The following is a 25,260-nucleotide window of genomic DNA, read 5'->3' on the forward strand; positions in this document are numbered from 1 at the left end:
TAGTAGATGCTTTTATGTTTATTTTTTCCATTTTCCTGTACTTGATTAATATGATATTTATTCTTAATGTATAATGTGGAAATTCAAAATGGAACTAAAACATTGGAAGCAGTATTGTACATAATGTAAATAGTGTGTGAAATGTATAATGGTTTTGAAAAACAAAAACGATTTATTGAAAAAAAAGAAATCAATCATACCAAGGTCTACTCTACAAATTGCTCTAAATTTAAATGTGTCTTTCATTTTCAACAATATGTTTGCTGAGTGCATATGCACTTGGCAAACATATTGTTGAAAATGAAAGACCTTGGTATGAGGGGAGGGGATATTAATAATATGTTAGAGCTGAGAGAGCTAGAATGGATTATTAGGTTAGATGCTGAGGCAGAACCAGGTTTAAATGCAATAGTCAGCTTGAAACCAATATTAGTTAAAAAGCAAAGAGAGAATATCTAGTTTTTTATATGCTTTGCAATTTACAGTTTATAGATTAGGTATTTTAAATATTTATCTTGTATTTGTATGTTTTTATAATATGATATATTAGTGTCTTGTTATGTAAATAAGCAGTATTTTAGTATATAATTGGAGGATGGTTTTGTTTGGCTGGCTGAATCATATGTTTTAATGATGATCCCTATTTAAATGACTTTAGATTGATTTCAATGTGTTATGTACTGATGAAGGGTGGTTAACCCGAAAGCTTTGCTTAATAAATCTTTTTCTTTGGCGCACAGAAGTGTTTTTGGAATATTTGGAGTGACAGACCAGACTTTGTTTGTTCCGGTATATTACCAGGTCCCATAGAAAGTTTACTTACTCACTCCTCAAACCAGATGAAACTATATTTAAGTCGTGACAGGGCTTTTAATACACACACAAGTAAACTTAACATAAATTCTAGCCTCAAGTCACAACTACAAAAATTGGTCCAATGTTAAAATTGAACAAATTGTAGTTGTCATTTACAGATTATTATTTTGATACTTGTATTTATAAATTGATAATTTTGACCACTTGTAAATTTTGACCACCCACAACAAGCAAGGCACTTCAAAAAATGTGTGCCCCAATGCCTTTAAAAGACTAGGGAGGCACATCAAATAGTAACAAAAGTGTAAGTACATCACCAGTTTTTATGAAGTGAAAGCATATACCAGCACATGAGCACAGGTGGTGTAATGGGACAAGTGTCAAGCAGCACCATCCACATTATAAGCTAGGTAAGATGAGGAATGTATTACTATGTTAGGTGAGGGTGATCCACGGTGCTGTTGGAAATCCTGTCATGATATAAGCTGAGCACATAACAGGGCAGTAGGGTTTAAGGCAAAAAAAAAAAGGCTGAAGTACAGTAGCTCTTTGTTCTCTACTCCCTGGTCATGGGGCTACTCATGCCCAGTGACTTTTTCAGTCCGGACGAATAAGGCATACTTTAAAGGATGTGTATGGGGTATAGACTTGCTATGTGGTGGCCTTGGGAGAAAGATCCAGTAGGGAATCCCCTCAAAGCCAGCTTGTGAATATGGTCTTTATCCACTCAGTCCTCTTTGTTTTTGTTTGCTACTGTGTAACAGTCTTTAAAAGTATATAAATACTCCTAACGCATTGAGTCAAACTAATTGATTACTCTTCCCCAAAGTGTCCATTCTTGGCAGTATTTGGTTTGCTGTATGCTTTTTACCTTTGTGCCTGCTATCAGGAGTCTCCCTTTTGGACTGTAGCCCATTCTCTCCCATGTACTGAACACCTCCATCAAACAGGGAAGTGCTCTCTGGAGATGCTGTCATCCAGGAAGTTTAGCATAATCTAGTTTGGCGTAATCGCAATGAAGGTATTTTGCTATCCTAATCCCTACCTTTGCTGGGAGGATTTGAATCCTGTCATCCTGGTGGACAACTATATGTAATTTATGTGCTAGTTTCTGACGCTGCATACTTATGATGAAAGCTGCAGTGTTTATGGCTTCTGTATTAAACACCAGATCTACAGTTTGATACCCTTACCTTGAAATGAGGAGGGGAATGAATTATCTTGTGACTTGAAATGCTCCACCCCCCCCACACTTTTCAGAATGGCAAGACCCCCCCCCCCACCAACACTAACAGGTAACTCAGCTGTTTTTTCAAGCCTAGGTAGCATGAATTGCAGTCGTGTTCTTATTGCTCTAGATCCTTGTTTATAGACTTGTGTAATTCTAGCTATAATGCAGAAATAGGAAATATTTTCATTAGAATGAAACTGAATTTGACAGTGCAGTTAACTGCAACAAGTTATCCCGTACCACTTTGAATGATTAGCCAAAATTTTAGTGGGAGCTTAACCATTTTTTTGTACTCATTTATGCTTGTCTGATGTTTGACTATTCACATTGTAGAAACTTCATTTACTCCCCACAATCCTATTTAGTGACTGGCTATTTTGGTAACTAGGGGTATGCAAATATAAATATAGTTTAGTTTAATGTGTAATTGTAATAATGCACCATTAATGACTATTATCTGAAGTACTTGCACCCCCCCCCCCCGATGTTATCTAGTGACTTTTTTTGATATTGGGAAGGTGTAGAAGCTAAATAGGGGGTAAAAAGTGACAATCACACGGTCTAAGGATCCATTTAAATTGGTCTGTATGACTAATTTAAAAATGAGAACTGCCTACTTATGCACAGGTATGCTAATGTATAACCCAAAGATGATGATAACGTTGTTACAAACTAAAGTACAATGCATTGCAAGATGTCTATTATTGGGGGAGACTCTAGATGGAGACTAATGCACACCTCACTGGCTTTGAGAGGAAAATCACAAATTGATTATCTCAGTGTGAAATGTGCATTTTGCATTCTGTGTGGGCTGTCTTGAATAATTTTACTGTCTTTCTGCTTGTTTTAATAGGATGATGGGTTACAATGAAGATGTTGGAATTATTCCAAGGTTCTGTGAGGAACTCTTTCAGAAAGCTGCTGAACATTCACAGCAGAATGTAAGTTTTGATACATTCAGTTATTTTTAGTTGTATACTTTTGCATGTTTCCTCTGTATAAAAGAATGATTAAAGGGCTAGATAATTTATCAAGAGAGGGCTTGGAGACTTTTCAGGCAACTAGGCGGTGCTCAAGAAATATAAGTAGACCAACTCAAGGTTTTATGATGCATCTTGTGTAACAAAAGCAGACACTGCCAGCACAGCTAGCTGCAATTTTGTGAATTGTCATTTGTGAATATCAAATTAATTTATACCAGATGCTGGTGTTACAAGTGTATTAGAACTGTATTTCATGTGTATATCAAACTGCTTTGTACAGATATTTGTGTTGAAAAGGTATTTATAAAGTGCTTGCGCTTAAAATGCATCCACAGTGTGCCTTACTGGAAGAGAACAGAAATTTACACGCTTGATTGCAACTGTTTAAATGTATTTGTTAAAAGAGGAAACTGGAGGGTTAACCTCAGTCCAGCAAACGTAAGAAAAATATTTGAAATTAAATTTACTTTATAGGCTAGGCCATAAAGAATCTCTGTCTCTGTCTCTCTCAGGTTTCAATGCCGCTAGAGACAAGTCTGTAATAGGAAGCTTTCTGAATTGTCTTTAGGGTGAACTAATTGCTACTCTGAAAGCTTGAAGGAATGCAGTTGTTTTATGACTTCCTGCATTTGACAAAGATCTGAGTAAAAGCTCTTGTATAAGTATTTTTACAGGTAGATGCTAAATACTGCCAGCTTCAGCAGGGGGTTTTACCTGGGAACTAGAAGTCCGATGACAAATGTCATTCTGCAAGCTATCCCACCAGTAATACGTTTGGTATTATTTTGAGAAGTCTGAGTGAGACAGAGCATTCTGTCTTAGTGCAGGGCAGAAGTAAGTTATTAGGGTATAGTAACTCTGTTACATAGTCAAGAATATAGCAAAGCTTATTTTAGATTTTATTATTTGTGTGAGCCTGTACTGCAATGAAGTATTTTGTGTATATTTCGTGTAGATTTGAACTCTCACTGTGAATTATATATTTTAGTAGTGTCTTGTTGTTTTATTATTAAATATATTTAAATGTTTCATTGTGACATATGTGTAGAGAGATTTAAATTTTGGGAGTACTTGCATATTTATTTGGCAACACTATGTGGGCCACTCCTAATAGCCTTGCTCTTGTTCAGACTGCTATTTGTATTAATATTGTACAGTAAGATTGGACACCCTTTAAGGGCCTTAGAGTAGTTGATAAGTAATGACTGGTGGCAGTGGTAATACCTCATAGTCTGGGCAGAAGGGGGCATAGCTAGTAAACCTGTGCCAGCCTTTCCCAGGTGTGTGTGTGTGTGTGTGTGTGTGTGTGTGTGTGTGTGTGTGTGTGTGTGTGTGTGTGTGTGTGTGTGTGTGTGTGTGTGTGTGTGTGTGTGTGTGTGTGTGTGATTCAAACCTCAGACTGTGTGTCAGCTACTTGGGCAGAGGCATGATGCCCTGGTTGGACAGAAGGTGCTGGAGGTCTTTGCTTAGTCACTCAGCTGAGATCTCAACTCTATAGCTGTGCCAGTGTGGAGTCTTATTGGGGATCTGGAGAAAGAGGGAGAACTTAGCCTCAGACTGACTGTGGCTTCTGTGTGCTCTTAAGGGAAATTGCATTTGATGCAGAGAGCTGCATCTGAAATACAGTGTGTACCTGTTATCCTCCCAGTGAATGTCCCCCTACTGTTGGCAGTGGTGAGGATTGAGGTTCCTTGATTATTGATTGGCAGTGGTGGGTCATTGCACCATGTACTAAACATTAAACTGCTTATAATGATAAAGAAGCAGTGATGGTGAAAGTATGAAGAATCCGTGTGCAAGGTGCTGTCCCTGTCAGTGTACACACTATTGAGGTAATGTTTGCTGTTCACAAGAAACAGTGAATTAACTTCTCAGACTCCTTTATTTTGTTACTAATAGTATGTAATAAACAGTAAATTGACTCTAGAAGCAGCATTCTCTGACAATGGTGTTGTGTGCTTGGCTGAATTAAGCTCCTAAGAAAAGTTAAGTGTTACTAGGCAGACCTTACTGCATGAATAAGCAAAGCAAATGTTGCATTTTCCCCTTTACTTTTATTAAATGATTATTTTCTTTATACAAGACTTTAAAAAAAAAAAAAAAACAGACCGTGTGTACCATTTCAATTTCCCTGGCCAAAGGCAATACAGTAAAAACAATTCATTATCCAACATTTTGAGATTTTTCAACTGACAGTACAAATACTTGTATAGCCCATATTGAAATTATTTATTGGTCAGTCGATTTCCAGTCTCTGGAGGCATTCTAGCTGTAGGGAAAGTCATTTTTTACATAACAGAAATGTGGTGCATATACTAAAGTAGATTTACTTGTTCTTGGCTGAAAATTTTAAAATTTGCATACTTGGTAGTAATTCTGTAAAAGCTAATACTGGCAATGTTGTACGTTATTCCTTAGTTTACACTGTTTCATTTAAGGATTATGATCCCTGTAAGGTTCCAGTGACTTGTAAGGAAATAAACTTGCATCACTAGACGTTGTACTACAGAGAATGGGCTAAAGTTGGAAAGGAATAATGTTGGTAGTTTCTAACAGAAATAGAATGTTAATGGTTGGAAGTGGAAGATACAGGTGCAACAGAGCATTTGTGAAGAAATGTGACTGTAAAGTTGGTGCACACATATACTGTGTGTACTATATCCGTAGTTTAGAAACGAGATTGTCCTACTGCAGTAATTACTGTGTACTAGAATGCTATATTGGTTATGGCAGTGTTTTAAGGTGTGTTGCCTAGTTGGAGATCATTAATTTAAAATTCAAAATTGCCTCGTGTGGCCTACCTTCAAAAAAATATCCTTGCCTATACAACAAGGATTGCAGTAATTTGGTTTAAGGCCAAATTCTTTCTTTAGAGTAAGCCAGTGGTTAATATGGGTTCCTGCTGGGTTCAGTTTGTTTTGGAATGCACAGAACCAATTTTTCTTGAGCATCTTTTGTGTTGATAGCAAGATGATTCACATCTGCATAGGGACTTTAAGTTACTATTTTTTTTTTTCCTCCAGATAATTTGCCATATTGAAATGAGCTACTTTGAAGTCTACAATGAGAAAATACATGATCTTTTAACCTCTCCTAAAGTCAAAGAACAGAAGAAAGTTGCGGTAAGTTCGATTAAAAAGAGCAGGTGAGATTTTTATTTTTGGGAAGTATTTATTGTGCTAGACCTTTTGGTAACTGTTAGCATGTATCTTTTATGTGGTTAATGGGTATGCAGGGTATTCTAAGAAGTTTTATAATTTAGGCAATGCAGTGGTGTATATTCTAATTTGTTCATGTCCTACTGTCATAATTCGTAGAGCAGCTTGTATTCTATTATGAGACTAAATATTTATTCTGATATTCCTTTACAATTTACTTTTCGGCTACTCCTATAATGAGTTAGTAAAAAATAAAGCTTGTGTGATCCAGCTAAATTAAATCTTCCCAGTGCATTAAGATTAAATGTAACTAGCTATTTCTTGTTTGCATATTAGACTGGTGCTAATTTGTAACTGGCCGAATGCTTTGCATAGCTTTGAGCTTGCCCTAGCATGCAGTGCAGCAGTAATTCTATCAGTGACTATAGAAACAGTAGTGCTGCTCAGAGAGAGCTTCACATGTATTAGCCTCGTGGGAGGTGGGATATGTTGTTCTTCAGATACAAATGTTACTTGGAAGGTAAGGCAATGTTTACTATAGTATTAAATGTTGAACAAACAATTTTTGGTGCTTTAAGTCCACATATATTTTAAAATGTTACAGTATTTGCTCTTATATATTGATGTTTTGGGGATGGGAATATTATTTGTAATGCTATATATGCCTATTTTTGCATTCTGTATTTGTCTTCATATTGAGACGCCTGGATTGTTTTCAAGGTATCCAGCACAATGGTGAAGTCTTTAGTGCAGTATAGATGCATAGTAGTAATGGAAGTAAGCTTGCAAAATAAGTGTGTTGAGGTCCCATCTGAAGAGCCATACTGCAGCTCTTCACTCAAGGAGTGGGGGATGACCAAGAGTTCTGTATGTAGCAAAGAGCAGTTTGTAACTATTCCAGAAGTATATGGCTTGAAAAAAGTGCACTAATCCTAGCCTAAAACAAATACTTTCAGCCATTTGTAAACCAGCCACGAGTTCCTCTGATGCAGCCTCTGTTATGACTGTGTACATTCACTACATACCAAATCCTCGTCTTTGACAAAATGAGAATTAAAGTGGGTAACTGGAGGGGGGGATGGGGTGCTTAATGGGTGGGGGATCCTACTGGGAAGAAATGCAGACCAGTACTAACCAGAGGCAGAAGGAAAAAATTGCAAACCATTTTGGGTGTGAATCCCAGTTATTGAACTAAACGGTTCTTTTCTCAGGAATACAGTTGTTACTTTTTTCACTTTTGCAGCTGTGATAGCAGGCCTTGATTTAAAGATGATTGACATAAAGCCTTTTGTTATTTTGACAGAGTAGTTAATCAGACCTGGCACGTTGGAGTTTGCGATTTTCAGTTTCCCGTAGAATGAATAGAAAGCAGTTGTCTTAACTGATATATCACATATACAAGTTTTAAAAATCTCATTTCCATTGGCTGAATTGGAAGTGTTTTGTAATTAAAGTACATAATGAATTTTCATAAATGATAAATGCTTGGATACAGTTCTGACCTACATATGATGTGGTTTCTAATTACATACTTCAGTCTGAGCAAATCAGTTTGATTATGGCTCTGCCTATAGAGAGACTCGCACTTACTCGAGTTAGCTAAGCTAACAAATACTTTAATCTTTAAAATAATTGAGGGCAATTGTCATGATTTTTTCTTGACCCGGGTTAAACCGTTTAATCTCATTAGTCATGTGCCCTGCCCTCACTGTGGAGACTAAAGGTAGTCTAGCCAAACAATCCAGTTTGCATCATGAGTAGTTTGATGTTCGCTGACTGGTCTGATTTTTTGAGTACATGAAGTGTAAATGATTAACTGCAGCTTCTTTTGAGCTTGTACTACACATAAACACCTCAAATAATGCCCCAAACTGTTCTGAGTACACATACTATCATAACACATTTGAGCTGGTAAAGTTTTATAAGCAGTTGACAAGCATTTAAAATCTGTTTATGTGGGGACAAAAATGCATCATATTGTGTGAGTGGGTGGCATTACCAAGCCCTTTTTACCTTATTCTCACTTTGAAGTTACCAGCAGAGGGAGTGATAAATACACAGGTAGTGGAAAACCTGGATTTTCTCCTCCAATAGGCTATTTGATTGGAGCACAACACACACTGAACACTAAGAAATAAATCCCTTCGATGTGAAGTGAGTAACAGCATCGAGTAGTGTTGATGCAAGCAAATAATTGCAAGAAGTTTGGAGATGTGTTCTAAATTAACTGAATCCTGAGATGAGCCAGCATGACACTAAACTAACGATTCCTGTTTGTCTGGATTGATACTGAAGTAACTACACAGCATTTAACAGATGTGCTGTGGTCATCCAAAGGTTTTCTGGGAACATGATAGCGGACGTATTTTGGAGTTCAGATGGATACAACCTAAATGGTTTTGCAGTTTAAGGAAATGGGTACTGTGCAGAGTTTGACAGACTTGTGTTCTATGAGCCGCTACTTGTTGAAATAGTGGCAGTCTGCTTATGAGGTAGCATGCCATCAGCACTGAGATGTTTTTGTTTAAGGGCATGAGAAATCTCCAGTGTCATTTTTTGCATGAAGAAAACTGGGTTAAAAAGGTTTTGTGATGTAGTTTATCACTAGTGCATGCATTTTTGTATCTGGAAAGTGAACAACTGTTACTGATTTTGGTTAAAAGAAGACACTCTACGAATTTGGGAAGTAAACGATTAAAATGGATTCAGAAATTGTTGTGAAGCTTGTGCTAGATCATGTTGTGAAATAAGCTATATTAAAAGATGTGAAAACTGAAAGGCAGTTCATGAAAGGGTACTGAATTGGTGGTATGAGAGCTAAATTAATGAAGCATCTGCAAGTTAATTTTTTTGGGGTGGGGAAAATGGGTTTTTGTGTTTGAGCCAGCAAAATGTTTTAAATTCTTGGCATACAGTAGACTAATAATGTGAAGTGTTTATTCTGCAACAGGTCATTTAAAGGGAAATTATGGTGAATTTTGCTCTTTAAAGAGTAAGACCACATTTTAACACATTCTATTTTGCAGAAAGAAATGGAAAATACTGTTGAAAGGGAACTGTTAGGACGCATTGAATGTAATAAAACCAACATAAAAACTGATCCAGACAAAAAGGCCTTATGCAGAAAACTGATACAAGGTACAACACTAGCATACAAAGGGGTATGAAGTTAAAGGTGATTACTTCCAAGAAGCAGCAGGAACATGCCATGCTTGGATTAAGGTTTTGACTGTAAAATGGGGCATTTAAAACAACATTCAATGAGAGTATATAGGTTTCTGAAAAACTAGTGACCATTTAATATCAAGTCTGAGTATTATGACATTGTGTATGAACAATTAATTGGCACTGCAATAAAGCAGAACAAAAATTTTGAAAGTACATTGAGAATTTAACTGGTGACAGCTGGAAGAGCAAGCGTGGCACAGCGGATAGTGTCACCCAACAGAGAGAGGTTCCCTGGTTGTGGTATTTTGTGGAGACTGAATGTCTTCCCTGTGTTCGCTTGGGTTTCCTCCGGTTGCTCCAATTTCCTCCTACATTCCAAAGACTTGCAGTAGGTGGACTGGACACTCTAAATCGGCAATAGGAGTATGTGTGCATACAAGTGTGTTGTGTGGAAGAATCTACTGTGGCAGGGCTAGCTAATCCGGCAGTATAAACCTTTGCTCTAGATGGTCACTGTTGAAATGACATCCTGACCCTGTATATCCTTAACTCCAAAATCGGGGCACAGAAGGTTGTGGATTGATTGCTGGGAGAGCAAGATGCATCACATTTGGGGGAAAAATGTAGAGAGACTGTGCATGACCACTATTAGTACAGAATCTCCTGACTCGAACATGTCTGAAACCATTGTTAAAAACTTCTATGCTGTACAACAATTTTCTTTAGCTTTTACAATATATTAGTTTCTTGCTAGTGAAACTAAATTTTACTTGTCTGATCTTTGTATACTTGTTTAGCAACTACATTATGCGATCTCTGAAGTTTTTGCTTTTGTATGTGCCAAGTGCATGTGCGCTATTTTCTGAGCCCAGGCATTGTAGAGTGTCCACTAACCAGCCTACTCACCTGGTTAACTGGATAACAAACGGAAATAAAATTTAAATGCGTGTTGTAAGTTTTATTACGTTGGGACTCCTGATGGAAAAGGAAAATGAAGTAACCAGAACTGTGCTTGATGTAACAAGGCCTTGCATTTTTCAGGTTGTAAGAGAATGACATGCTATAATTTCTGCTGCTTTTTTTTAAAATACAACTCCAATATTGCACAATTAAGAAAATAGTACACACAGTGACTCCCTGTTTGTGCACAAAGTTGGCATTACAGCATGAGGATAGTTACTGCAGATGCATAAGATGTTCTAGACTCGTGTCTGCAATAACTGATTCTAATCGCCAGAACTTTGTCTAGACTTGGTGTTTTCTTTGAATTGCACACCTAAAAACTTTGTTGAATTCGAATCCAGTCAAACTAGCATTTGGTGAAATGCGTGGTAACTCTGGTTACTGTAATGGGATGGTGGGACACATTTAATAAGTCTAATATTTTAGATCTTCTAGAAAACCTCTATGAGTAAATACAAATTTTAGAGTAACGATAAGTTCTGATTCCACTGATTCTGGGATGAGAAGTTTTTCTTTATCTTTAAGTAAACATGCATCTTTGGCCAGAGTTTGAAGAAAGATGGTTCAGCCTTAGAGGTGAGGGGAATGCCTGGATAAAATGCAGAGGCAAATATACTACAGGCAGTAGCTGCTATGCTATGAACGAAGTGTGGTGAAGCAGTTTTAAACCTGCCTGAAGAAAATAACTGTATCAAATGTTTGTTTTTGATAAAGAATCGAAGAGGAGGATACTTGGCAGATAGTGAATCTGGTAATGAGACAACAGCTCAGTGAGACTTCGAAATATAGGGATGCTCCTACAGTGGTAATGTATGAACTTTTACCAGGCTGTGACTCTGGCCAGATATTTATAGTATACAAGCAGAAATTATAAGACCGAGTAGAATTACAAACTTAGCATTCATGCAGTGTTTAATAGTTCATGGTGATTAGTCATTGTGGTTATATCCTAGTCTCCTAAATATCTTTGACTAGTGTCGTATTTACTGCCTTTTATAGATGCTGCCAAAAATATAGAATCTGATTTACATTAGCTTTATTTTTTTAAACTGAATACCTTTCTCATGGGTACCCACATGTGAAAGTTGTAACTTTTAGTTTAATAAGCCTTTGAAAATGTTTAACAAATTTTTCAGAGGAGCTTGTTTGAGATGATTACAAAGGACTTTGTTTTTTGTTTAACTTTTGTTCCCAACAATGGGCGAATCAGAAAGTCTGTCATTGTGCTACTGAAACTTTTTCCAAGGGTTGCTTTTTCGTTTGTTTTAATAAACCTTAGTATTGTGGCAATTTTAAGATTATGAAAAAGCCAGGTCAGCTCTTGGAGAATAGAACCTAGTGTAAGGACATAAAGGCTGTACTCTATTTTAACCTAACAACTTTTATACTCTCTAATTTTCCCTCTTACTTTAGACAACGTGCTTGACAGACAGTCTCTAAAGTAGTCAACTAACTACCTGTTCATGACATAAGCTAAGCTACCCCAAATTTCTAAATAAATGCTCTCCATTGATCATTGATTAACTGATCTCTGTAATTATAAGCCTCAACAACTCTGCTATTCCTTCACATGGTAATAGCCCCTAGTCATTCCCATTTGTATTAAGTACCCCATTCAGCCTTCACATTTATGGACATTTTATATTCTGGTGCTTTTAAAGATGGTGTTAAAATCTATATTTTCTAAAAGTCTAATATATTAAATTATGGTGTTCTGTACAGATCTTGGTATAGCCTTAGAAGTGGTCACAGTACCATTAATGCAGCCTGGCTATGTACTCCTGCTAGGAGGCATGAATAAAGCTTCATTTTTGATTATCCAGGGTCTTTCACTGGCTAATTCAGTCGCCACTAACTGAAGACTCTCTCCCAACTAGTTCTACATGTGTTCATGCCTTTTTTCCACTAACCACTTCTTCCAAGTAAATTTGGATATGTGACATGTGAGATCCCTACTTTGCTTATGAAAAAAATAAACTTTCGCTATTGATATGGTTTTGAGACTACACCCAAGTAGTACAACTATAAGACCCTTCATCTAGCGGCAATGCAGTACACCTTAGATTCACTTCAGTCTAAGCATTTGCTAATTAACTTGCCATTTTTCTTGAACACATTATCTGGAAATCTTTATAAAGTAGTAAATTCCTAATGACTTGTACAAATTATAAATACCCTCACTAAAAAAGTGCAAGCCTTCAGATATTGAGGTTTGTGGATGGATAACATTCAAACCTAGTACTTTTCTCTTTGCTTGAGAATAAATCAGTGCTCTGTTAACCAACCCTGCTAAGAAAAGTTTCTATATTCTGTAGTTTGGAAGCAAAATCATTTGGGAAAGGAGTAATACCTGAAATCTAATGTCGCCTCCCTGTTTAAAGAAATTCCTATCAGAAGAATTATATCTCCCAAATATTTGGGGAAACAGAATTCTGCATGTTCATTATATATAAATCCCACACTGAAATGTTCATCATACTGATCATTGCTGCAGTAGCCTTCACTGTATGGGTTGGATCCAGCCAAGGATACAACACTTAGCTTGCAAACCTTCAGGGCACATTCCATGCACTTGCTGTCTGCCAGCATGAATTGAGCTGCCTCTAAAAAGTCTGGGCTTCAAGCCCTTCAGAGCTTCACAGACTATGACGAGTACACTCCGGAGGATTTTAAAGATGGACTTGTTTGCCCAGCGAAGACCAGCACAAGCTGACAAGTTCCCTTTGGGGGGGGGGGGGGATTGGGCTCCCATATAATATTGATTTAAAGCTAGGAGTTTGTATTTTAATGGATTGTCATAAGACCACTGTGTTTCTAAACAGAGGCGCGTTCCTTTTTTTTTCCATTTTTAGGCAATGTTACAATTTCCTCATGTACACATACAACCCCCTCCTCCTTCCACCAAACACTAATATATGTGAGAGATGCAATTATACAGCCAAACTGGAGTCTAAGCTCTCTCAACCCAAGACTGGACCAGGCAGTTAAGAGGAGAAGGGAATTACTTGCATCACACCACCAGTCTCACATAGACCTATGAAACCAGCACCAGCAAAAAACGCACACAAATGCACAAAAACATACGAGGCTCTAAATAAAAATCTGCAGAAGCAGAGACCTCCAAAGCAGACATCCAAGCAACCTCCACCCCCCAACACAAACCATGAAACGCATACTTCACAAAACCAGTGTGCCACACAATCACAGCCCTTAAGCAACATACCCAACACACTAGTAATAGGCAACTCTCTATAGTCAGGCACACTGATGCCCCACTCACTAGGCTGAACAAGGAGAAGGTTGCTGTTAGCTGCCTGTCTGGTGCCAGGATCCACCACATAACACAAGCACTTGGGTCACTTCAGAACAAGTACAAATACGACTCTGTCATTGTCCATGTTGGTGTGAATGATCTGAGCTGTACTTCCCTGAACTACATGAGACGTAGAGGATCTCTCTGATCACGTAGCTCAGGCTGGTATGACCCTGAGTAGCATCCTGCCCTCACCAAGAATGATACCACAGTATAGAGAAAAAATTATCAATTTTAACAATTGGCTAAGCTTCTGGTGTCATTCAAAGGGGATCCAGTGCCTGTCAGCCTGGGATGACATGCTCGACAAGTCACGCTGCTTTGCTAGAGACTAATTGCACCTGTCACCCTTAAGCTTTCAAATACTGGTCAAGGCTGTTTCCACCCCCATTGTGCCTTTTTTAGGCAAGGCTCAAAAGACAAACCCACCGACGTAAATAGCACAAGTAACAAAAAACTGAGGGTAATGCTACTCAATGCCAGAAGTCTAAACTTCAAAATACATGCACTTGAGGCACTCCTCAGTATGGAAAAAATCGATATCTGTGCAGTAACAGAAACCTGGTTTAAGGCTCCAGAGAGCACCCCAGCACTACCAGGCTACAACTCATACCGTACATTTCGGCCACAAAACCCAGACCGAAATACAAAAGGTGGGGGAGTATCCATATTCGTCAAGGATATGCACACCTCCAAGTTAGTGGCACAGCACGATGCTTCAGAGATCATTCACGTGCAACTAACAATGGACAAAACTGCTATTCAATTTCTAGCTTGCTACAGATCACCCACCATGTCCTAGGACCCCCACTCCGCATTCCTGGAAACACTAGGAAACGTAAAGGTCCTGCCAAACACCCTGATATTGGGTGATTTCAATTACTTGGAGAACTATTAAAGTACAAACTCCCTTGCCCAACATTTCCTAGAATTTATAAACTCAAATGCCCTAGATCAACTGGTCAACACCCCCACCAGAGGTGACAACATATTGGACCTTGTCATTCCCCACATGGGCGACCGGTGTTCCACACCAGAGGTCAATCCCTCGCTGGTTAGATCTGAACATAAACTAATCACTCTGGATATCCACATTCCGCCACCATCCCTAGTCAAAGAAACCACCGTGAAAAACTTTTCAAAAGCAAACTTCACGTTACTTAAGACCGAGGTGGGAAGTTTTAAAGCCCCCATGTTAAAGGATAACGCTGTCCAAGCTGCAAAATCCTTTACTGATTCACTCTATGGGCACCTATAAGAATGCATGGATTGTGCTATCCCAAACAAAACAAAGACTCACTCCTCCAAGAAAAGGAAACCAGTCTGATGGACCCCTGCCATAAACGAGCTCTACAATAGGAGGAGGAAACTAGTACAGAAAAGAGTAAAATCCCAAGAAGGGAAGACATCCCTGATCAGTATCGGCAAGAAACTACGTTCCCTCATAAAATCATCATCCAAGGCTAGCTTCGAAAGAAATTGCCATGGACTCCAAAGATAACCACAAGGCATTCTTTAGCTATGTCAAGAATCTAAGTGGCAATTCTCAGATCTGCTCAGAGTTGGTGCAGAATGGCAACAAAATACACTGAACCGACAGATATAGCCAACATCCTAGCAGACAGGTTCAGTGCAAACTTCACCCCCAAAAGGGCCCATAACTATACCAGAAGAATGTAGTGCCCCTGAAATCACAGACACTCGGGTTAAAACAGCCCTCTCCAAAGCCACAATGGACCCTGGGAACTATCGCCCTATAAGCTTAACTAGCTTGGTCTCCAAAGCTATGGAGTGCATCATCATGGGTCTCCTTATCAGAGACATTGGAAGCCTCCAAACACTGGACCCTACCCAGTTAAGCTTTATGGGCAGATCATGCCTCCTATACCTGGTGGACTTGAGACACTTACCAAGGCTATAGACTAGGGAAAGGTGGTCCACACAGCCTACCTAGACCTTGCAAAGGCCTTCGACATCATTCCCCACTCTAGTATTATAGACAAGCTCACCAGCCTGAAAATAAACCCCTACGTCACGAGATGGGTTGGACAGAACCCACATGGTAAGAGTTGCAGGAGCTAGGCCTGACTCTAAACCGGTTACAACTGGCGTTCCCCAGGGCTTAGTCCTAGGACCCCTTCTGTTCGGCATATACTTCTCAGAGGTACAGGCAAGCACAGGAGGACTATGGCTGACAAAGTTTGCAGACTACTGTGAACTAGGGGCTATAATTGACTCTCCGGCTGACACAGACATCCTCCAAAAGGGTCTCTCTGAGACAGATACCTGGTGTCAAAACCATGGCCTCAAGCTAAATGCCAAAAAGTGCATAGTCATCCTCTTTGGAAAAACCAAAAGTACCCACAAACTACCACATAGGTGGTAGCCCCCTAAATACGGAAGACATAAGAGATCTGGGGACCCAAGTAGATGGTAACCTCTCCTTTGATAATCACATTGCCAAAGTGGTTAGAAAATCCTTCTGTGTGGCCCATCTAATCAGAAAAAGATTTGCATCCAGATCAAAAGAGGTCATTGGGCCCCTGTATGCATCACTCATCAGACTCATCATAGAGTACAACGCCCTATTTGGGATGTACCTTACAAGACACCTGCAACAACTGGAAAGACCACAGAGGTACCTCCCCAAGAGAATCACTGGCCTCAAGCAGATGCCCTATGCAGCTCGACTGAAGATCCAGCTGTACTCTGTTGCATACTGCCTACTCAGAGGTGATCTCTGCCTGACAAAAGGCCATGTTTAACCCAGAATTGATGGACATGCTCCACCTAAAGAAAACCATATCCCCTTGAGCCACACACTCCAGGGATCTAAACCTCACCACAACAATAAATAGGACGTACTGGAGGGATAGATTCCTGTCCCAGAGGCTTCCCATGCTCTGGAACAAGATTCCAATCTACATTAGGTAGAGCTTCTTGCTAACACTCTTCAAGAGAAACCTTGACGAGTGGATGGGAAGCACAGTTTACCCCAGGGATCACTTCAGTGGCTCTGCTGGACAGAGGCACAGGGAACTAATCTAAGGGGGCGGCGAAAGCCAACACATTCTGGCTAGGCTTATAAATGCCTTCAGGCAGATAGCTTAGTACCTACCTATGAACTGTCAGTTTAAAGTAATGGATAACTTTTTTTTTTCTGTTTTTTTTTTTTTTTTCTGGGGAGATGCTGTTTTACTTTTTGGAGCTGGTATAGTGTTTTCTTTTTCTTTCTTTGGGGGGCTGACTTCTGGCATATGGTGCTAGTTTTCCCCTGGGAGAGATGCACCATTTTTGACTTTACCATGGAATAATCTGTTGTGCCATGTTCTGTCCTCCCAGCCTCAAAAAGAAAGTTAAGAAAACAGCCTTTACTACCACAGCAGGCTGTCTGTTTTCCTCAGCCCCAGGTGGGTGACTGCTGTGGCCATTTGTACCTCAGAAAATCTATTATTCTGCATCCCTCTGGCATGTATCTGCTCCTCCTCAAATTTCCGTTAGACCGGAGTAGTTTACTGGGTCTGGCTCTTGGGGGGGTGGGGGGTTAATTCAGGGTATTGATCTTTCTGGTAGTTTCTGGTAAATTTAAATATGGATACTTTCCTGAAGAAATTTGAAGATTCTGAGTCTGGACAGGAGGCTGAAAGGACAGATGGCAGGATTTTCATCTCAGATTTCTGATCCTCTCTGAGGAGAGTTCAGTTTCTGATTTCATCCTGTGTTGGTCTCCCTTTTGAGTCTATTTCTAGAATGTACCACTGTTTTTATTGGTGAAAACCAGTGAGATTTTACAATCTCAGAAAATAGGAGCTGTTAAAGAAGGAATTTCCAGAACCTGAACCCATTCCTCCAGTTTTGTCTGCCTTTGGAGCATCAGTTACTGCCTGCAATTTTCCCGACAGTCTGCCAGCTGCTACTGAAAAGACAGAATGTGTACTTAATCTTTTTTTTTTAAGGTTTTATACATGCTTCCTAAATCTGACTCTGCAGCTATGGATTAGTAAACTAAATGTTTAGCAACTGTAGGATTAATTCCAATCCTACTTTTTCTGATAAGGATGGGAAGATTACTCTGGAGAATACACAACTCGGTACCTTCCACACATTTAGACCATCAGCTGCATAGACTGGGGCAAAAGGTTGAGTAGTCTCACAAAATTGGCAACAAGCATAACTCTGCCATCCATATCTTGGGAAGCTGTAGGTCACTCTCGGTATATAGCACCTCTTAACTCCTACTTGGACCAACTGCAGACGATTGCCATTTAAACCAAATAAGCTGTTCATTGGAGACTTTACCCCTCTATAGACTGGGAAATGCACACTGCCTCATAATCCCAGCAGTTCCTGGACTTGAGCACTAATACACCAATGGGAGGTTTAAACATACTGGACCCTGGTACTCCGCAATATGAGAGTGCTGCACCCCCCCCACACACACACACACACACACACACACACACACACACTGTCATCCTCACTGGTGAGGTCGGACCACAAAGCAGTATGAAAAAAAAAAAAAAAAAAAAACCTCTAAACCCAGCAAACTCTGTAACAGCTGGGAAGTATCCCAAAGCAAACTGCACCTTTATTGAGAGATAATCTGTCAAAATTCAATGTCTCTCCCAACCTAGAGTTTACAAGAACCTATGTGGAATTGTTCAGAGACCTTGTGCAACCATGGAAATGGCTGTATAGTGGCTGCTGTTTTGGGCTTGGTTACAAATTCCTAAAAACAAACCACACTGGTGGAATCCAAATGTTAATAGGGTACATCACAAAAGGAAAAACATTGTGGCTAAAATTTGAGAGCAACTCCATAATGATAGTACTCAGTCTTCTGTTTAGTGTTCCCAAGTATAACAAGGCCAGTTAAGAGGTCAAGATAGCCTCACAGGCTGAAAAAGATGAGCACAATGCCTTCTACAGCTATGTCCAAAACCTTAAGTGCAACACACATACCAGCATGTTGAACTGGTGGTTAGTGGTGCCACCTTCACTAAATTGAGTGACACGGCCCATTTTGTGGCTGATGAATTCAGCTTAAAACTTCAACCCCCATGAAATATCAACTAGCATAACCCCTCTACTATTAACAGAGAGCAGGTCCTGCTGGCAACTGGTATATCTAAAAATACAGCCTCAATGTACTCTTGACAATATTCTGGGATTTCCTCCTAAATAGTCTGAAACATGCCCCATCAGTATCACTTGTTAGTTTTCAACTATAATTCAAAACTGGCTTTGTACCATGAGAATGGAGGACTGCAAAAGTTATTCCACATCACAAGAGTGAGCCATCAATTGATCCTGTAAACTACAGACCTATTAGTCCAACTAGTCTTGTATGCAATTCGATGGAATGAATTATGGAAATGATCAAAGACTCAAGCAACCTTAAGACAGTGGAACCAACCTAGTTTGGGCTTGTCAAGGGAAATTCATGCCTACTAAACCTGGTGGACAATTCTGGGAAGGTCAGAAAGACAATGGATGAGGGGAAAATGGGGCATACCACCAACCTGGACCTGGCAAATGTATTCAATACAATAGCCCACTTGTTGTAGTTGACAAACTCGCTGAAACTGGGCTTAAACACCTACATAACTCAATGGATTTCCAGCTAGCTCACGGGACCCAGGAAGTGAGGAATGGCAATACCCTGCTGGTGGCCAGTCTTGGTAGAAGTATCTCAGGGCTCCATGCTGGGAGCCCTCCTTTTTGGCATCTGCTCAGAAGTAAAGGCTAATGTCAGAGACCTTTGACTGACCATGTTTGCAGGTAACTGCATATTAAGAACCATCATAAAGTTCCCCATGATGCATGCGTCTAATTGAGGGTTTAATGCAGCCAAATGACTGATGGGAGAAAGTCAGTCTAAAACTCATTGCTAAGAAATGCATTAGTGTCTTTTGGGAAAACTGCCATCCAATCTAATTATTCCATTGATAAGACACCCCTAAGAGTTGAGCCAAGTAGTCTGGGATCTGGGAACATATGCAGATTGTAATATAGCTTTTGACCAACATGTGGCCAAGGCAGTAAGAATGTCATTGACCTGACTTCTTAGTAAGGGCAATGGCATACAGGTCCAAGAAGTTAGTGCCACATTATTTGGCCCTTATCAGACCCATCATTGAGTATAATGCCCTATTTGACATGTACCTGGGCAGATGTAAAGGTTTCCATACCAAGATAATCTAGGGTATAAATGCATCATCCTATATGGATGACCTTTAAAGACCCATCACTGGACTTCTCCTAAAGGTTACTGAGAGGCAGTGGCAATCTATACCTAGCATACAAGGCATCTGCTGGACCTTTTGCACATCCACAAAATGATTTGCATCAGAACTACTTGATCCAAGGATTTAAATTTTGCTTATGACATAAGATACATTGGCAAGACTGATATGTCTCTGAGGATCACCATGCTCTGGAACACTCTCCCCATGCATGTGAAGCAGAGTCCATCCCTAAAGTGTAACTGACTAGTGGATGAGAATCCGGTATGACGTCTGATAGTTTTGGCATTACTGTGTGCCTGTGTCTAACATACCTCTCCTTCACATAACCTGTAGAAACGTCCTAGTTAACATACCACCTTACCAAATACTTGCTCTTCTCAATTAGGACACACACAAGCCTGACATTCAGAATTTTTCAAACACAAAATTGCAGAAAGTTACTTTTTTTTTTTTCTAATTACTTTTCAAAAGGCTTATAGGTATATACTAGCCTAACTACCACGAGGGCCTTTATAAGCTTAGCTGTGCAATCCAACACATTATGTATCGCTGTCCTTTACCAATGTCCATTTGATCATCCAGGAGCCTTAGAGGCAGATGCTGACAGGATGATATGGAGGTTCCTTTAGATTGAAATTTTAAACTTTGGGCACACATTAGGCTCAAACCCCCACTCCCTTAATATCTACTATGAGGTCCACAGGTCTGAGCATTCCTGGAGCACCTACACAAGAGCTGACTGTCTTGACAATGATGGTATCCCTTACTCTTTTTGGATCAGGATGTGTCTGTGCCAAAGCATCATTTGTGCTTGAGGTGTGGATCTGACATTGAAACTTTCAGAACAATGGCTTTCACCTCAGTGCCTATACCCTTGATAGCTTTGCCTCATTGTTAACTTCAGATCTGGGGTGGGCCAGGGGAGGCACTTCCTAAAATTTGATATGATGGTATGGGAGCATGTTTGGCCCTGATCTCCACCTCTGTGAGAAGTCTGTGTTCCTTGGTGTTTGGAGCTGGCTCTTCCTTGGTGTTTGGAGCTGGCTCTTCCACCTCCTGGGTGGTACTGCCAGCGAATGCACTTAGACCTGGTAGCCCTGTGGATTGGAAAGATCCCGATATGGCTGAGCCAATTCTTAAGTAGCCAGATAAAATCTCTGTCACAGTTAAGGACAGACCACACTGGAACAAGGGTACACCCAGCTCTGAGGAAAAAGTCTGGCTAATCTTGAGGGCATTGAGAATTGGAGTAGTTTTGGAAGTGGACATGTGCATCATCAACTTTCACAGCTGGCGCTGAACTATCTGGCCCACATGATAGGTTTACAGACTGATTTGACTAATCCCTTTCAGATAACCTACTGCTGGACATCCACCACCATAAAACCGTGGAGTCCCAACTGTCTACCTTGTCAGGCCAATGTATCCATGGGTCTGAGAGCAGCAGGAAGTGGCATAGCCATCGACTGGCACACCTGGATGTGATTATGACTTTGTGGAAGTTTGACATCTTTCTTTAATGGTTCCACACTTTTTGGGTCAAAGGTAAGAAACTCTCACCAGCATTACACAGGATAGTAATGTCCTTTCTACCACTGGAATACACTTCTCTACCCTCAGAGAAGCTTTTCCTGGAACTAGACAGGGGTGGGTAAGATCTGGTTCAGAAAATCTCAAAAGGGTTCAACTAGGATGCTGCTGCTGCAGACAAGTCCTCCTGAGGCAGAGGGGGAGAAATTTTAATGGTGGTCTTGTAGGGGCAGAGTTGGACTACATAATCTGGGATTTCAGTCCATTTTTTGAGAGCCTTCCACTTCAGAAGGATTGCCAGACTGCTAAACTCTGGGAGGTGGTAGTTCTTAAATTCCTACCCCTTCAAGCCTGGCAGGCCATCACACTAGATACTTGGGTGCTGAGGATGATGGTCAGAGGCTACATAATTTTCTCTCCCCTTTAAAGAAAAGGATCCCCGCAGTGGTGCCACCCAGTTTAGATGAGTCTGCAACAGCAGTGTTAAAGCTGTTGGAAAAAATCCATCTAGCAGTTGTCCCGCAGACCCATTTAGAATTTGGAATCTGTTTAGTTTTTCTTTAGTTCCATGGAAGATGGGACCCAAGGCCAAGTTTTTGCCTCTGTCATGTCAATCTGTTTGTAAAATAGACAAAGTTCTGGATGGTAACAGTTTAGTCCACTTTTTTTTTTTCCTCTCCTGAGGAAGGACAGTTGGATATGCTGTGTATCTCCAGGATGCCTACAACCATATCAAGATAGCAAGACAAACCAGGAGATTTTTCTGTTTCTAGCTGGGAGCCAGTCACTTCAATTCAGGGCACTACCCTTTTGGTCTCACAACAGCCACCTGGGTGTTAAGCTGCAACCACTGACATATATGTAGTTATCCTGGATTACTAGGGCTTTGAGTGTTCTCATATTTAGACAATTGGCAGCTCACTGCCCCAGCCAGGGATATTCTGGACAGCAACTGGACTTCTGGTTCAAATTCAAAGCACCAGTTGACCCACACGAGTTCTTTAGATGCCCCTTGAATACCACCCCATCCAAAGTCACATTCTCCAACTATACAGCTCTCTCACTTTTACAAAGACTGCTACAAACTCTCCAGTTTTAATTGTTACATTTAATAGATGCTCTTCCATCAGCTGGTCCTGCCTCCGTTACCTTCCCTCAGTGATGCAGTCCTAAAATTCAACCATATCTTTCTAGATATTTTCCACTCCCTTGTACCCCTAAGGAAAATTAGGATAAAATCAAACTATGCCCCCTGGCTTTCAAGACACTCTTCTCCCTTATACATAGAAATCCTGGCCAGATCCCCTTCACACCTTCAAAAGTACAAAACTCAGAAACCGCACAAAAAAAATCCATTACCAGAAAAAAATTCTACAGTACACACAAACTACTACTCTAACACCCCAAAATTCTGGAGTACCATCAACAAAATACTTCACCAGGGCGTCCTATCACCCCAAACCCCTACCCAAACATGGCACAAGAAACAATCACCCTTCTCAACTCCCACTTTGACTCTTAACACCTATCCCCTACCCCTCCCCTTCAATATACCAATGAAACACCATTTTCAATTCTCCACCTACATCAAATCACTCCTCCATAAAATAAAACCTTGTTCTCACTCTCCCAGTAATTTACCGCCCAGCTTTCTAAAGCTTGCCACAGACTCAATAGCATATCTAGTGTCTATTAATAAAGCAAATAATCCATACTCCTTGACATCTGGAAATTATTTTATACTATACCTCTACACAAAGGAGGAAACTCCACTGACCCTTCAAATTACAAACCCATAGCTATTCTTTCCCCACTTAAAAAATCCTCAGTGTGTACAGTTTCTCAACTTTCTAATCCCAAGAAAACTTCCTGACAACTACCCAACATGGATTTCAACCAAACCACAGCACTGCTGCCACTCTTGTATCTTTTACTCGTACTGTAGCTAAAGCTAGGGGCAACCAACTTGTCTCCCGTCTGTTCCTTGACCTCTCTCTCTAAAGCCTTTTGATAGAGCATCTCACTCTAAGCATCCAACAAAAGTATCTGATCTCAACCTCTTCTACTCTTAAATGGTTCTCTAGTTACCTTACCAGCAGGTTACAGTCCGTCAGATGGCACACCACCTGCTCCCCCTTTCTTCCCATCCAAACAGGAGTCCCCGAAGACTCCATTCTTGGACCTCTACTATTCAACATTTTTTACTAGCAACCTATGCACATCCTTCAGCCATAGCTGTCTTAGTATACGGAAAACTTTCTACTCTTGTATCCTGCTCTGACAACATCTTTGAACTTCATACACTTGCCCAACACTCATTCCTTTCTGTTGAAAAATGGCTTAAGGAAACCAGCTCCACCTAAATCCACAAACGTCTTGTACTTCCAAAATGTTTTTCACCACAAATCCACCTTTACCATTACATGACTTAATAATGCAATCATTAAAGCAGAGTTCCACACAAGGCTACTTAATACTATAATTGATGATCAATTAAAAATTTGACCTTCATGTTCAACTATGCATTTAAAAAACTCCCCAAAAATTGAGTTTACTTTTTATAGGAACAAACGATTCCTTACCTTAGATTATAAACTTTCTGTGGCTCAGGCATTCCTTCTACCTAGCCTACTCTGTGCCTCTTCAGTCCTAATTTACAGTCCACATTAATTGTCAAGCTCAAACAAGCTTGTAACAAAATTGCAATATCTGCCACAAATCACCAATACCCCTCTCACCACTGCCTTGCACTAAACCTACAGTGGCTAGAATTCCCCCAACAACTTCTACTTTCACAACTACACAACACACTCCATACTCAACAAACCCACTCCCTGCCCCTCCCTCCCTTCTCTAGTGTCCTACTACATCCCAAATTGCTTACTCAGAAGCTCTGACCAGCATCTCCTGGATACTTACAAGCCAAATAAAACTTTAGCCAACATTTTATATAGATACTCTATATCCAAAGTGTTGAAGAAACTCCCTTTTTATTGTAAGAAACATTTAGCACTTAAGTCGATTCAAAAAAGAACTAAAAAACTTCCTATCTAACTTTAGGATCTTCCCCTTCCAATACCAAACATAACCCACACTTTTTTTTTTTTTTTTTTTACATTTGTTTACTGGGCAGGACCGACTGGACAGAGCTGTTGGTTTCCAGTGGAGGCCAGGGAAGAAAAGCTCCAGAGCAATTGCTAATATACTATACATACAATATTTACATTGTGGTTTACACATTCAGTTATAAAAATGTAGCAGATAACGTGATTGCATAAGAGATTTACATAAGCATAGTGGTATAGACATACAATTAAAAGTATAGCAGGTAGTAACATATGATAATTGTTCATACAGAATGTTTAGTAGAGATAATCTTGAAGATGAGACAAGAAAGGAAAACCTAGAGGAGGAGAATATAGACAAGTTCATATGAGGTGCAGTGACTTTTTAAGGGAAAGCTTTTCGACTTCGTCTAGGGGAGAGTTGGTGGGTATAGATAGGACAGTGGGGAGTAAGCGGCAGTGATTTGGTAATTCACGTGTGATAATGAGTATAGTGCACCTGTGAGTCTCAAAGAAGAGGTTGGCTAGTGGGTAGAGGGAAGGTGTTAGAATGTCAGACAGGCGCTAGGCGGTTGTATGTTCAGGAGTTGTTTAGGTGGGAAACGAGCTGTTTTTTTGAAGGTGGTTTTGTTAGGTTGTACCCTGATATGTAGTGATTAAAAGTTGGTTTATTTTTATTTATTGTCCTTTGTTAACTGGGTTGGTCCAACTGAGCCATGGGCCCGTTTTCAGTGGAGATCTGAGGAGAAAAGCTCCAGGTGCAGTAGCATTTAATCAAAACCTAG

General features: G+C 40.0%; 1 protein-coding gene across 1 annotated transcript in view; it reads left to right on the plus strand.

The window, feature by feature from the left end:
- The window catches only part of LOC122790606 (kinesin-like protein KIF14), a 1,004,205-nt gene that overhangs the window by 117,918 nt on the left and 861,027 nt on the right, over positions 1-25,260 (plus strand). The window contains exons 4-5 of the mRNA XM_044058133.1: positions 2,901-2,988; positions 6,054-6,152. Of these exons, the coding sequence (XP_043914068.1) occupies positions 2,901-2,988; positions 6,054-6,152 (187 nt within the window). The remainder of the gene's footprint in view (positions 1-2,900; positions 2,989-6,053; positions 6,153-25,260) is intronic.

Source organism: Protopterus annectens, chromosome 16.part0 (assembly GCF_019279795.1).
Source record: "Protopterus annectens isolate FY-2018-M chromosome 16.part0, PAN1.0, whole genome shotgun sequence".
NCBI classification, from domain to species: domain Eukaryota; kingdom Metazoa; phylum Chordata; order Ceratodontiformes; family Protopteridae; genus Protopterus; species Protopterus annectens.